This window comes from Petaurus breviceps, unplaced genomic scaffold (assembly GCF_028583685.1).
Source record: "Petaurus breviceps papuanus isolate PSGF00001 unplaced genomic scaffold, PetGlider_PUasm1.0 91133, whole genome shotgun sequence".
Lineage (NCBI taxonomy): Eukaryota > Metazoa > Chordata > Mammalia > Diprotodontia > Petauridae > Petaurus > Petaurus breviceps.
The window spans coordinates 82,936,813-82,952,312 of NW_027187419.1; the positions used below are offsets into that span (position 1 = coordinate 82,936,813).

At 39.4% G+C, this 15,500-nt stretch overlaps 1 protein-coding gene across 4 annotated transcripts in view; it reads right to left on the bottom strand.

Moving 5' to 3' along the window:
• ACVR1C (activin A receptor type 1C) overlaps window positions 1-15,500 on the bottom strand; it is a 66,461-nt gene that overhangs the window by 18,064 nt on the left and 32,897 nt on the right. The window contains exon 2 of one of the 4 annotated variants that reach the window (XM_069079681.1): window positions 2,536-2,781. The exons of 2 other annotated variants lie outside the window; for them this stretch is intronic. In XM_069079681.1, coding sequence (XP_068935782.1) covers window positions 2,536-2,781 — 246 coding nt within the window. The remainder of the gene's footprint in view (window positions 1-2,535; window positions 2,782-15,500) is intronic. One more of the 4 variants, XM_069079682.1, reaches the window with a different exon arrangement.

A 15,500-nucleotide genomic window follows, 5' to 3' on the forward strand; every position in this document is an offset into this window, starting at 1 on the left:
ACATGGAAAGTCCAGGGGAATTTCTTCTATAATGAAGGTATATAAAACCTATTTATTCTTAGAAATTTTATATATTGGGGCAGCTAGGTGGCACAGTGAATAAAGCACTGACCCTAGAGTCAGGAGGACCTGAGTTCAAATCTGGCCTTAGACAACTGACACACTTACTAGATGTGCGACCTTGGGCAAATCACTTAACCCCAATTGCCTTGCCTTCCCTCCTCCAAAAATTTTTTTTTACATATTGAGTTGATATCAGTTTTGATGGTAAGATGGGGAGAGCACTAGACAATTATAGCCTTGGTATAAAAGATCCCTGGCCCTTGCTACTCTGACTCAAATATCCCCCTATATCTGGTCTCTATATTACAGATCTCACAACAATGTCTGTGTCTATCCAAAGTAAACAATCCATAAAGTCAGCTACTGTGGTTCTAAATGATTAATATAGCCCATTGAACAGGGAATATCTTTAAAATGACTAAATCAATAAGAACTATTCTCAGTAGCGAATCAAAATTATTTGTAAAATTACATTATAGTCCTCTCTAACAAACCTTCCTCACAGCCTCACCCCTTGAAGATCCAGTCAAATACAAAAATAAGTAATTAACAATAATGACAGTCAGCATGCATATAGTACTTTAAGATCTGCAAAATACTTTACAAATATTATCTTCTTTTATTCTCCCAGAAATCCTGAAAGGCAGATGCATTTATCACTCTCAGTTTATAGATGAAGAAACTGTGATAGAAAGAAGGTAAGTGATTTGCCCAAGGTTACAGTCAGTAAGTGCCTGAGACTGGAACTGAACTACCATCACCTCTTGTAGAAAGTCTTTCCTGATGCCCCTAGTTAGCCTCTGTCCCCTTCACATTATCTTGTACATACCTTTATACATATTTTATCTTCCAAGTAAGATCTTTGAGGGAAAGCATAATTTCCTTTTTGTCTTTGCATGAATACAGTGCCTTATACATAGTGGGCACTTAATAAATACATGTTATATAAGATTTTATTAATAAATAATACATAATTTCCCATTTAGATTATTGGGGGAAAATCAACCTCAAAATGACTAATGTAGTAGAATAACCTATATTTTTACTTTATAGCTCACTAAAACATATAAGCCTTATAGGAAATAATCTTAAAAATTAGTCAGAAACTTCAGGTGCAATGCCCTATCTTCTTCCTCCCATTCCCACCCCCATAAGTTTAAGAAAGTGTGTATAACTACTAAAAAAAATGCTGGACAATATTCCGCAGTAATCTCAACAAGTAAGCAAAGACCATAATGCTTAGTAAAGAGGTCCGATTTTTTTTCAAAGAGTGAGCACAAAAATAAACTAAACAAATAGTTCTTGTATAAAAATCTTTGGAGATTGTTTTACTAAAAACAAATGGACTTTTCTTCTAGTTTTTGGACCATAAGATTTCTGTAGAGGTACTTTCTATGGATGATTATAGAAGCTGAATCATTTATGCCTGGTAATAAAAAAAAATCTCCACCTGACATTTCTGCATCATAGTGTCATCAGTTGGAAGAGCTACCACCACTTCTAAATCATTTAGAAGCCTTTAGAAAGACAAAGCAACTCTCACAGAAAAGAAGCAGGAAATTCTTAGGAAACAATTGCCTATAGGCCTCTCAGAAGTATTGAGATTGTAAGGATTCTTAAACTGGGGTCTGAGAACTTTTTCAAATAATTTTTTCATAACTATTTCAATATAAATTGTTTCCTTTGTAATCATGTGTATTTTATGCATTTAAAAACATTAACCTAAGTTGGAGTCCAAAGGAGTGATACAAAAAAGAATAAGAACTCCTGCTCTAAGACGACAAACCAATTCCCATGACAGCAGGTAAGAAGAGTCAAATTCCCTTCCCTTCCACTAGTGCAGCTTATCTCTCTGAAGTCTGCTCCCAAGAGCAGGCAGAATAAAGGGGTGAGGACAAGCCTGAGTATATTCACTATTAGTAGCATACGGGAGCAAAATTAAGTTCAAGACTACAATTATAAGTTAGAGAGGTTACACACTTTTGCTTTTCTTCTCTTATGTGTTTTGGTAGTGAATGACTTGGCACTCACTAACATATTCCCTTTCCTCTTCCACCACCAATGTTAGTCTATTTGTCAAATCCCTAGCCACTAAACCACCATACTTACTATTGTTACCAAAAAAATTATTTGAAAATATACCAAAGAGGTTTTAAAGGTCTGATATAATTACTAGTTTCTTTTTAAGAAAATATCCCAGAATAATCAAAATGCAGTATAAAGGATTCTAGGTAAGGAGACACAGAATAGCTGTCTTCAAATATTTGAAGGGGGACAGAGTGCTAACTATCATGTGGGAATGAGATTAAATATTCAGTTTAACAGTGGTGAGACACAAACTTGTTTCCTAACTCTACCATCAATGCTATGGCATAAATCCTAGAAACAAAGGAGAGAAATGGATATTCACTAGCTTAATAGGAAAGCATTTTGCTTCTGAGTTTTACTTAGAAATGAGTTGTGAGTACATACCAGATCCAGACCCAGATGTAGTCATATCATAAATAAGATCTTTAAGAGTTTTGCCAGCATTTACTAAGTTGCATTCATTTAGTGGTTCTTCCACATTTTGTCTCTTTTTCTTTTTATAAGTGCATTGACGTCCTTGACAGGTACATACAGTCAACATTGCAGCTATAGACAAAAGGCAAACTGGTATGGTAATAATTATTGTCAGCTCCACTGGTCCTAGTTTTTGCAATTTTGGAGATGCTGCAGCTTAAAAAGAAAACAACAGTGAATCAATCTATTTTAAATATTCTTGTAAGTGCAACATAGTTTTAAAAATTACTTTCATACCTATACATTGTAAACTAGTCATTCCCAAGTTGTGGTTCATGAACTCCCATGGGGTACAGAATTATGACAAGAAGCCCAGCCCATTAAATGACTTGGTAGTGACTCATTAAATGATTCACTAAATGTCTTTAGATAACACTACAATCATATCATAAAAAGAAAACAAAAACAAGGAAAGAACTCTTTAAACAGACCTGGAAAACGATATAGAATAAGAATATTTTTGGCTTGTCTGCTGTTTACTAATTCAGTTGGTTCTACTGTAAATATTAAGAATTTGTATGTTTTTTATTTCTTATTTTGTAGGTTTATTTAGTTATTTGTTTTGTTTAATGGTTATTTTATTTACTTGCTAATATTTTTACAAATAATCTCAATATAATAAACATATATGCTCTCTTAAAATAGAACAATTTCTATTTTTCAATTGTAGATAGATGTTATGATTAACAAATTACTTTATAGGTTTCACTGAATTTATTTTAGTTTTTGTCATTATATACTCTCTTAAACATGCATTTAGAGCTGGAAGAGATGTTAGAAGTCATCTAATCTAATCCCTTCATTTTACAGATAAGGAAATGGATGCACAGAGAACTTAAATTCTTTTATTACCTATGTGCCCAAAGTCACACAGGTAATAAATATTAGAAGAAGAATTAAACCCATATTTACTGACTCCAAATTCAACATTCTTTCTTTTGCACTACATTGAATGGTAATAGTGTAAATACTATCATGTGGGAGTCCATTATAGTTAAAAATGGGGATTTCCTATTAAAAAAGGACAGTAAGCACTGCTATAAACTATGCATCTTTAAAATTATCGTTACCAAGTGTTATTGGTTTTCTATAGGTACATGGTTTGTAGGCAATTAAAAAGGTAAATGATGGGAGAAACAAAGTGTAGAAATAGTTATGGAGGTCAGATTAAGGAAGTGGTGAGAAGAAACAAATGATTTGCTAACCTCCTAAACACATCAGGTATTATCGACTGAAGAAAGGATATTTTCTACTTGTTAAGAAATGCTTAAGGGGCAGCTAGGTGGTGCAATGAGTAGAGCACTGAGTTCAAATCCGGCCACAGACATTTAACACAAAAACTAGACTGTGACCTTGGGCAAGTTATTTAACCCCAATTGCCCTCCAAAAAGAAAGCAAAAAAAAATTTGCTTAATCCCCTTCTTTCACCATTTCTTCTTCCCACGGGTGATACCCATGATATTATCTATGGAATAAATGCACCAGTTTGTGTCTTATGTCCCCAGTCTTCCTTCAAAACCCAATTCACATATGGAACTACTCTGGGCATTCCCTGCCCACCCCATACACACATGCACCCTATTCCAGCTGAATGTTTTCTCTCCTTCCCCCTCATATTATTGTAGCTTTTTGACTGACTCCACTGCACATACCACATTCTGCCTTTATAGTAGTTCAGCTGCCCCCTCACTCCCACCTCCACCTACATCACAGTGGAAATAAAGCTGGTTTTAGTCTGAAGAACTGGGTTTGAATCCTAGCTCTGCCATTGACAACCTGTTTGAAAATGGCAAAATCATCTCACCTCATGTGGTCTTAGCTTCCTCATAAACAAAATGCAGCAGCTGGACATAATGACCTCCTTCAGGTTAAAAACAATAGTCTAATCAGATCTATATTTTCAACTCTTGTGCCTTATACATAGTAAGTGTGCAATAAAAGTTTATTTTGTTTAGTTATTAGATGAAAAACTCATAAGTCTTACTTCTCTTTTCTATTTTGCTTCTCACAAAGCATAGGCTTATTCAGAAATTAAGCTCAGTTCCTAACAGGCCTGGTTGAACTAGGAACTTCAATATTCAAACCACATTCCCACCTCTTTTCTCTGGGGTTTTATAAGGGTTATGGGATTTAAAGATCTTCCATGCTCCATTGGACTTGCTGATGTAGCAGGAAGGGGAGGAGCAAGAGGAAGCAGAAGCCAAGCTGGAGTTCCTGCGGTGGCTAGCGGTAGCGGCGACAGCAGCAGCAGCAGCAGAGGCAGCGGCAGCGCGAAGCCCTTTTTGAGTCAGCCAGAATTTCTGCTAAGGACTCCTGCTGAGGACTGCCAGGGGCCGGAGCTGCTGGGAGCGTGCTTCCCGGATGCTGGGTGGTTGCTGTGAGTGGGGAGAGGAGGACCTTTGCCTGAGGTAGCCTGTTCTGTTTTAAAGGCTTGAGAATGTGGGTGTTTTCTACTTTATCTACCTGTGCCAATTTCATAACTACTCTGATGGCTTTCACTTTCTGGTTTTGGGACTCAGTCTTTTGGTATCTTAATAAATTTTCTAGCTTATACCCCATATGGCAAGCATGATGTATTTTGTGATGGATAATTATATCAGCATATCTGTAATCTCCATAGGCATTGTGAATATGGCATTGCTGATACATTTGGTGACGAGGATGGGATCAAAAAATGTCAGGCCTCTATTTGGAAGCAGTGGGGCTTTAGAGGGAGAAATGGCTATTCCAGGATGGGAAGATTTGCCTTATTCCTCTCTAGCCAGAGAATGGGCTAAAAGCACAGGGCCCTGTGAAAACTGGGAACCAAGGCTAAAAGAGGGAGAACCTGGAGATTTGGAAAGATGTTTGAAAGGAATACCCATAGAACCAGGCAAAGAACTGGCAGGAGTGTGCAGGAGAGGCTGGGTGCTGCTAACAAGTTATCGCCTTATGTGTAAAAGTAGAGATAAGCTGCTGGAGGAAAGAGCTCGGATGGCTAGGGAGTCAGCTGGTTTGCCTGAGGATTCTTCTGTGTCGCAGCACTCAGAAGAGCAAACAGGAGGGACTCATGTGGTCCAGGAGCAAGCTACTGTTCATGTAGCTAAAAGGAAGCAAAAAACTAGCAGAAGGAATGTGCATGCAGCTTTTGTACAGGCTGGGCAGAGTTGCCCTGACAGCTTCCAGGAGAATGTGTGTGAAGAGAATGTAGCAAGGTTAGATGAGGAGTCTTCTAATGTAGAAGCTCTCCCCATATGAAGAAGAAGAGAGGAGAACCACAGAGGTAAAACAGAGTCCAGGGAGATAATTGAGGATTTCACTCAACAGGAGATCACTGATATATTGAGTAGATTTACCCAAAGAATGGGGGAGTCTTTAGTGTCTTGGATAGTAAGAATCACTGATGAAGGCGCTGGAGGAATAACACTGGACAATGAGGACTGTTTAAAATTCATAAGTATCAGTCAGAATCCTTTTGTACACCAGGCTTTTAGGGATCGCCATATGCAAGGAGGAAATAACAAAACTAATCTGCTAGCTTTAGCTGCAGAAGGATGCAAAAAGCAATATCCTACTGAATCTATGTGGCCTAAGGGAGACAGACCCTGGTACTCACTTAGAGACTGTATGAGAAAGCTAAAGGAGGAGGTAATGAAAACTGCTATCCTGATTGGAGATGCAAATGCATATTATGATACCCCCCTAGGAGTTCCTCATAGAAATATCATAGTGAAGATGGCTCCTCCTGCATATAAGCACCTAATTCTGACTCTATTAATTGGAGAAATAGGGCACCCTCTTTCAGAGGTGCTGGATAAGATTTCACAATTAAGTGATTTAGGGGAATGGGAAAAAGACAAATTGCCTCGAGAGAGAAGAGTAAACAGCCAGAGGATTCAGAGACAAAATAGACCAACAAGAAGGGAACTGTTTACTGCTCTATTAAGAGCAGGGGTGGATTTTAGAAGAATAGATGGTATTCCAACTGAAGAGCTGCATAAGCTGTACCAAGAAAAGGTACTTACCGTGTTTCCCCGATAATAAGACCTATCCCGAAAATAAGCCCTCCCCTTACTGCGTAAGATTCCTCTAAAATAAGCCCTCCCCCCAAAATAAACCCTATTGAGATTGCTACTGTAGTGAAGGTGATCCCCTGAGCTACACGCTACATTATGGTACCCTCTGTATGCACTGTTCCCCACTCCCCCGTGAAACGCACGCCGTGCTCCGAGCTGCATCCAATCAGAGCTGCAGCAGTGAGCGCGTCATCCTGTTCTTTATTGAATTCATTATTGAATAAAGGTACATTTTTTTGTTCACATTTACCTGTTTATTAAAATTGCTGTCAATGTTCATTAAAATAAGCCCTCCCCTGAAAATAAGCCCTCTGGTGTTTTTCTGTCCAAAAAATTTAATAAGACAGTGTCTTATTATCGGGGAAACACAGTAGCATTAGAATGAACAGGGAAGCAGGAACCACCCCTGCAGGTATTTCTGAATCTGAATCTTTGTATCCAAGTTTGCCCCACCTTCAGGGGGAATAGGAGATAGGCCAAGCCCCAGCCCAGATAAAAGAAATATGCAGAAGAGATTGCAGACCCCATGTTGGTTTAACAATATATTGGAAGAATGGATCAACTACTGTGACTAGGGCACTGCTTGATACTGGCGCTGAGGCCACACTTATCTATGGAAACCCTGATAAGTTTAAACATGGAACTCCTATTACCATCACAGGTCTAGGAGGCCTTGAAATATCAGCCAGACAAGTTAAAATAACAATGAAAATTGTGCAGTTACCTAAGAAAGAATATACTGTGTTTTTTGTACCCATTCCTGAATACATCATTGGAATAGATGTATTGAGAGGCATGACTCTGAATTTACCTGAAGGGAGATACCAATTTGCTGTGAGGAAGATAGGAATTAATACAGTTTTAGTGGGAAAACTAAAAATGGACCCAACCACTTTACCTGAACCGTCTGAAGTAATTACTTTAAAACAGTATTGTGTGCCAGGTGGGCAAGATGAAATTACCATGACTATAAAGGAATATGTTGAAGCAGGAGTGTTAATCCCTACAACCACAAGATGGAATAATCCTGTCTGGCCAGTAAGAAAATCAGATGGGACATGGAGAATGACTGTGGATTATAGACAGTTGAATAAGGTGACTCCTTCTTTGTATGCCACTGTTCCAGATACCATCACCTTAATAGAAAGGATCCAGACATATGATGGGACTTGGTATGCAGTTATTGACTTGGCAAATGCCTTCTTCACCATCCCAATAGACCCTAAACAATGGGACCACTTCGCTTTCACTTGGCAGGGTAGACAATATACTTTCACCCGCTTGCCACAAGGGTACATACATAGCCCCACTATTTGTCACAGGATTGTGGCTGAACAGTTGCATGAATTAAAGCTACCTGGTGTACAGCTTACCCACTACATTGATGATATCATGATACAGGGAAAAGATGCGAAAGTAGTGGAAAGGAGTTTGACCCTTCTAATTAAGCATATGAAAAGTAAAGGGTGGGAAATTAACCCTGCAAAGGTTCAAGGACCAGCTCAAAATGTGAAATTTTGGGGTATACAATGGAACAAGGGGCTACGGGAGATTCTTCCTCAAGCCCTACAAAAGATTCAGGATTTTCCTACCCCTACCAATAAGAAGGAGGCCCAAAAGTTCATAGGATTGTTTGGATACTGGAGGCACCACATTCCACATTTGGGACAGATTTTAAAACCTTTATATAGAGTCACACGGAAGAAATATGAATTCGATTGGGAACTTGAGCAGAGTAAAGCTTTTGAAGAAGCCAAGGCTGCCATACAATTGACCCTAGATTTGTGGCCCATGCAAAATGGTCCAGTGGAATTGCAAGTGACTGTACAAGATGATTATGCAAACTGGAGCTTATGGCAAAAACAACAAAGCCGAAATGCACCTTTGGGATTTTGGTGTAGGAAAGTCCCTTCATCTGGAGTCCAGTATACACCTTTTGAAAAGCAGTTGTTAGCTGCATATTGGGCTTTGGTGGAGACTGAACAACTGACTGTGGGCCATGAAGTGATATTAAGACCTGGAATCCCAATTATGACCTGGGTAATGAGTACCCCAGCTTCTCACAGAATTGGACATGCCCAAGAGGCTAGTATAATCAAATGGAAGTGGTATATTCAAAATAGAGCGAAAACAGGCAAAAGCGGAGTCTCTGCTCTACATGAATCTGTAGCAAACATAGAAATTGAGAGGAATCACACAACCCCTGAGCCAAAGCAACAGTTGGTACAGTCCACTGTAAAATGGAATGAGGGATATGATGTATTAACTGAGGAACAAAAGAGACATGCATGGTTTACTGATGGGACAGCAAAATATTTGGGGCAAAAAAGACATTGGAAAGCAGTGGCCTATAACCGATGTACTAGAAGGACTTTGGAAAGTACTGGGATAGGTGCAAGTAGCCAATATGCTGAACTTATGGCAGTATATCAAGCCATCAAAATAGAACAAGGAGGACAGTGTCATATATTCACTGATTCATGGGCGGTAGCTAATGGGTTAGCTACATGGATGCCCATGTGGAAAAATGAAAATTGGGAAATTCATGGCAAACAAGTCTGGGGCAAAGAATTATGGGAAGATATCTGGAACATGTCTTTGGTCACTGACTTGTCAGTTTTTCATGTAGATGCTCATGTGGCCCTCACCACACCAGAACGTGAGTACAATGCTCATGCTGATCGACTGGCAAAGATTGCTACTGAACATATTGTCCCTACTTTGACAACAACTGATGATCCGGTATTAGCAAAATGGGTCCACCAAACGGCAGGCCATTTGGGGGTCCAGGCCACACACCAGTGGGCACAAGATCGAGGTATTAGTATCTCTCATTCACTGTTAAAACAGATAGCAGAAGAATGTCATATATGTCAATTGGAAAAGGAGCGAACTGTTCCTCGGGTAGTAACTGGAGAGATAGCAAGAGGAAAAGTCCCAGCCCAAATCTGGCAAATAGATTATATTGGTCCACTACCACTGGATAAAGGATGCAGATTTATATGTACTTGTGTTGACACCTATTCAGGTGTACTAGTAGCTTGTCCTTATAAGAATACAACCCAGAAAAACACTTGTAAAACTCTAGATCTCATAAGTCTATATTATGGAACCCCAATGCAGATTCAAAGTGACAATGGGTCACATTTCAAAGGCAATGAAATGAAGAAGTATTGTATACTAAACAATATAGAATGGATATATCATATTCCATATTATCCAGAAGCATCTGGGTTAATTGAAAGAATGAATGGATTACTGAAAGAACAGTTGAGGAAGTTAAGTTCCAATAATTCATATCAACATTGGAAGGATAATTTGTTCATGGCTTTGCGTGATTTGAATAATAGACCATTGGGAGGAAGTACACCTCTAGCCAGAATTATGACCCCCAATCTGCAAATTAGAAAACAACAAACACATCAGATCCCAAATATTGAGTATTGGACCTTGAGGCCAGATGTCCCAGCACTGTACCCAGGACCACCTGGTTCGGTGGGGTATGATTTACATTGTTTAGAGGACTTTTGGTTGGACAGAAAAGAAACAAGAAAAATCTCCACTGGGATATGCATAAGAATCCCTAAAAATCACTTTGGACAGATTTTACCCAAATCAGGATTAGCAGCTCAAGGAATATATGTATTGGCTGGAGTAATAGATTCTAATTATCAAGGAGAAATTGTTGTAACATTCCAGAATTTAGGTGACAGGCCCATACAGATTCACAAGAATGATAGGATAGTTCAAGTGATTATCGTTCCTTGTAAAATAATGCCACTTGTAAAAACTGACCCTCCTTCCAAAATAACTGTCAGAGGAACTGAAGGATTTGGTTCTCCTGATAGAATAAAATCAGGAGCTAAAGTATGGGTAAAACTGAAGCCAGATGATGTTCCAAAGGCTGCAGAGATTATAGCACATGGGAGGGATAACACTGTAACTATTATTTATTCTGGAGAAGATGATTACAAAATTGTACCCTCAACTCATTTATTCTACCATGAGTGAGGCTACAATAATCTGGTTATTGTCTCTTTGCTTCTTCTTGATTTTTTGTCTTTTCACCTTGTTTGCTAGATTTGTTTCCGCAGGCTTGGTACCCTCCACCTGTAGATCCCTGATAGCTTAAGCTGGATGTCACCCCCTGTCTACAACTGTGATGTGTCACCCTTGGACCTGGCATCAAGCATATTAAGAACTGACCTTTCAAATGGGACCCCTCAGGACAGGGACAGCTCTACATGTGATTTCAGCAGCAAGTAGCCATGGAAGAAGAGACCTTCACCCCTTACCACAAGATTTTGGGGCCCCATTTGTTCGGGGGTGGGGGGAATGATGGGGAGCTTGTGCTCAAGCCCCACCCTAAAATATGGTTTTCTGTGTTTATTGTGTGCTATTCTTGTTGCGAACTATATTGTTGCGAAATTTTGTTGACACCAGTTATTCCTACTGTATTTTTGCCAAGTAAGGGACATGAAAGATCTTGGGGCCGAATGCAAGGGTTATGGGATTTAAAGATCTTCCATGCCCCATTGGACTTGCTGATGTAGCAGGAAGGGGCAGAGCAAGAGGAAGCGGAAGCCAAACTGGAGTTCCTGTGGTGGCTAGGGGTGGCAGCGACGGCGGCAGCAGCAGCAGAGGCAGCGGCAGCGCGAAGCCCTTTTTGAGTCAGCCAGAATTTCTGCTAAGGACTCCTGCTGAGGACTGCCAGGGGCCAGAGCTGCTGGGAGCGTGCTTCCCGGACGCTGGGTGGTTGCTGTGAGTGGGGAGAGTGGGGAGAGGAGGACCTTTGCCTGAGGTAGCCTGTTCTGTTTTAAAGGCTTGAGAATGTGGGTGTTTTCTACCATGTTTCCCCGATAATAAGACCTATCCCGAAAATAAGCCCTCCCCTTACTGTGTAAGATTCCTCTAAAATAAGCCCTCCCCCGAAAATAAGCCCTATTGAGATTGCTACTGTAGTGAAGGTGATCCCTTGCACTACACGCTACATTACGGTACCCTCTGTATGCACCGTTCCCCCCCCCTCCGTGAAATGCACGCCGCACTCTGAGCTGCATCTTCCTGTTCTTCCCCAGTGATTTGCTTGCTGGCGCCATTGAGAGCAGTGCCGCGGAGGAGAGCTGAGGCAGGACAACATAAAAACCCGGTATGTAAGCGGGAGTGAGGGGGCATGATGGAGGATATAAAGGGCATGATGAAGGAAAAAAGAAGAACTCAGGGGGCATGATGGAGTGAAAAGAAGGACTGATGGTCATAATTTTATTATTCTGTCTGTTTTGACCCCCAGACATGAGTACAAAAAGGAAGACCTATACTGTTGAGTATAAGAAAGCAATTGTAGAGGAGTCACATGGCAAGAATCTTGCAGTTTTCTGTAAAGAAAAACTTTTGGATCTCCGAATGGTCAGAAAATGGAGAGCAGATTATAATAACCTCAATCAACAGGTGGATGAGGGAAAAGGGAAAAAGCGCAGGTCTGGATCATGTCGGCAGCCCTTATATCCTGACTTGGAGATCCTCGTTGGTGAATGGATTGCTGACAGGAGAGCAAAGGCCTTGGTTGTGTGCAGGGCTGATATTCAAGCATTTGCCCTTTCAATGGCACCAGAGTTTGAAATGGTCTCAGAAGGATTCAAAGCATCACAACACTGGTTGGACGGTTTCCTTCAACGGTATGAACTGCCCCTAAGAAGATCAACAACACTGTTTAAGCTGGAAGATGCTGAAGTTATTAAACTTGCACTTGCATTCAAGTCCTTTATTGATAGGATTGACATTTCCAAGTACCAAACCTGCAATATGATTGCTATGGATGAAACTGCAGTGTTTATGGGACAAAGATCTCAAACAACAATTCATCATAGGGGTGCAACGTCAATCTACATTCCCACCACTGGCTATGAAAGTGCATGGGTCACCTGTGTTTTGGCAATTCGTTTGGATGGAAAGAAAGCCACACCTCTAATCATCAGTAAGGGCAAGAAAGATAAGATTGAACGTGTATCTGGCATTTACGTTCTTGAAACCGAAAAAGCCTGGTGTACACAAGCCGTTATAAGAAAGTGGGTTAATTTAATGCTGCCACTTGTTATGCGAGGTAACCAAAGATGTCTGATAGTCTGGGATTCAGCCAGCACTCACCACGCTAAAGAAATGAAGAACTTCCTTGCAGAGAGAAGAATAGATCAAGTAATGATTCCTGCAGGAATGACTGCCTATCTCCAGACCCTTGATATTGCAATAAACAAGCCATTCAAGGACCATTTGCGCATGGAAGTCAATGACTACATTGAAAATAGAATGGAAAGAAATCAGCGTGGAAACTTTGTGAAGCCCTGTCTGCAAGAAGTCGTGACTTGAGTGAAGAAGTCATGGGATAAAATTACTGACAGCTGTGTCGCCAAGGCACTACGAGCAGGTTACCTGGACAAGACATATTCATTTAAAGAGAGCTATATTGCTGGACATGACAGATTGGGTCCACCTCTTCTGAAGGAAATGGAGGCGCAAGACATCCAGGACGGAATTCAGGGTATGGACACCTATGACGATGTTGTTGAAGAAGATGACATGATCATTATTGAATAAAGGTACATTTTTTTGTTCACATTTACCTGTTTATTAAAATTGCTGTCAATGTTCATTAAAATAAGCCTTCCCCTAAAAATAAGCCCTCTGGTGTTTTTCTGTCCAAAAAACTTTAATAAGACAGTGTCTTATTATCGGGGAAACACGGTACTTTATCTACCTGTGCCAATTTCATAACTACTCTGATGGCTTTCACTTTCTGGTTTTGGGACTCAGTCTTTTGGTATCTTAATAAATTTTCTAGCTTATTCCCCCATATGGCAAGCATGATGTATTTTGTGATGGATAATTATATCAGCATATCTGTAATCTCCATAGGCATTGTGAATATGGCATTGCTGATACAGGTTTTGAAATCCCATTGCTGTGGAAAATAAGAGAAGAGCTGTGGAGGCTACTTATGGAGGCTGCTTATAGATACACACTATAATATATAACAAAAAACATCAACTGTTAAAAATATTCCTTTATTTCTTTGAAGAAACAAACAAAAAACTAAATAATACATGACTGTCGATCCATTCCTTTGGACTCTTGCATGTGATTTTTTTTTAACTTGGAGGGTAAGGATAAGGAGTACTTAAATACATTTAAATGTTTCTCCTGGTTTTTAGATAAAGCAACTCTTTAACTGAAACAGCAAAATGGCAGTTTAAAGAATCCTTACACAATTGGAAAGAATGCAAGCTGTTTTAAACCTAGAGTACTCTTCCACTGCATATTCATCAAGACTGGCTGGCTTTAAACAGTGTAATAAGCTCTGACAAAGGCTTCCCCAGGTAGGATGCCTAACTAAAATGAGGACAGTGGAAAAGGCACTGTATTTATAATTAGAGGACATGGGTTCAAATCTTTGCTGTCACATACTATATCTAGGACTTTGGAGAACTCTCTGGACCTCAGTTTCCTTATATGTAAAAAGATGGGGTTGAATTCAATGGCCACTAAAGTCCCTTCCAGCTCTAAATCTCTGGTCCTGTATAAAAGGATTAACACTGATGGCACACTTTCCTACTGATATCCATCCTGTTATCTACAGCTATTTTTTTAAAGTTGATATTAACACCCATTTTATAGACTTCAAATAGACTTATCTAAGAATTAAAATTCTTTACTTCTAAGCAAAGGATAGAAAATGGTGAATAATTGGCAAGCAAAAGAGTATTTTACTAAAGGATTACTTAATTGAGAAGTATCTATCCACTACACAGGTTTCACAATAGCCAATCTAATGCCAAGAAAGCTTTGTCTGGAGGTCATAGGATGATACCACAAAGGAGATGAAGATGCTGATCATCTATTATTACTAGTTCATGAAAAGCTTTTCATTCACTTTTTGTCATCCAAAGATTTAACCAAGAATCCATGCTGCCTTGTTTAGTAAAGAAAAATGTACACATTAAAGTGTCAGCTACTCTGCTTTTTAAAACCAGCATTACCCAGCCAGATTTTCTTATAGCAACACAGAAATCAATCTGATGAACAGATTTTTTTAAAGAATTTAACATTTTCTATATTAATTGAAGTGAAGATAACTGTAGCTTCTTTACCAATATCTACTGGAGAAGAGGAAGGAAAATATTCTCACAAGAACACATCTTGCTTTCTCTTTTTACTTTCTCTTCCTATCATTGCAGCCTTGGCCTCTGCCCCCTGATCACCTGGGTCTTAACACGTAAGCTTTTACTTTACTTCACCTTGTGAGGGCCCAGAATTTTAGCCCACTTCTCTTCCAACTCCTGATACTACCTAAATTTATGTTAAAATCATACAAATAATTGTGACAAATGTAATCATAAAGATGACTTTGTTCAAAAATCTGAAAACTGACAATAAACAAAAATTTCTGAAAGGAAGACAAGTTCAATAACGTGTTTACTAGTATTACAGAGGACATCCTCAACAAGGACTGAACAGAAGGATTCCCTATGAAATCAATCACAAGGTACTCCAAATGTCCTTTTCCCAGGTAATGTTAGCTAATTATACTATAAAGTCCAGGATATTATAAAACTCTTCAGTGAAAACTATCATTTCTAAAAAATCAATTTAACAATCCACACTGGGAAAATAAAGTGGACATAAAATGCACCTTGCTCAGAATATGACAAGCACTTAGATGAGTAGAGCCAACTACATCTGTGAGAGAGAGAGAAAGAGAGAGAGAGAGGGAGAGAGAGAGAGAAAGAGAGACAGAGAGAGAGAGAGAGAGAGAGAGAGAGAGAGAGA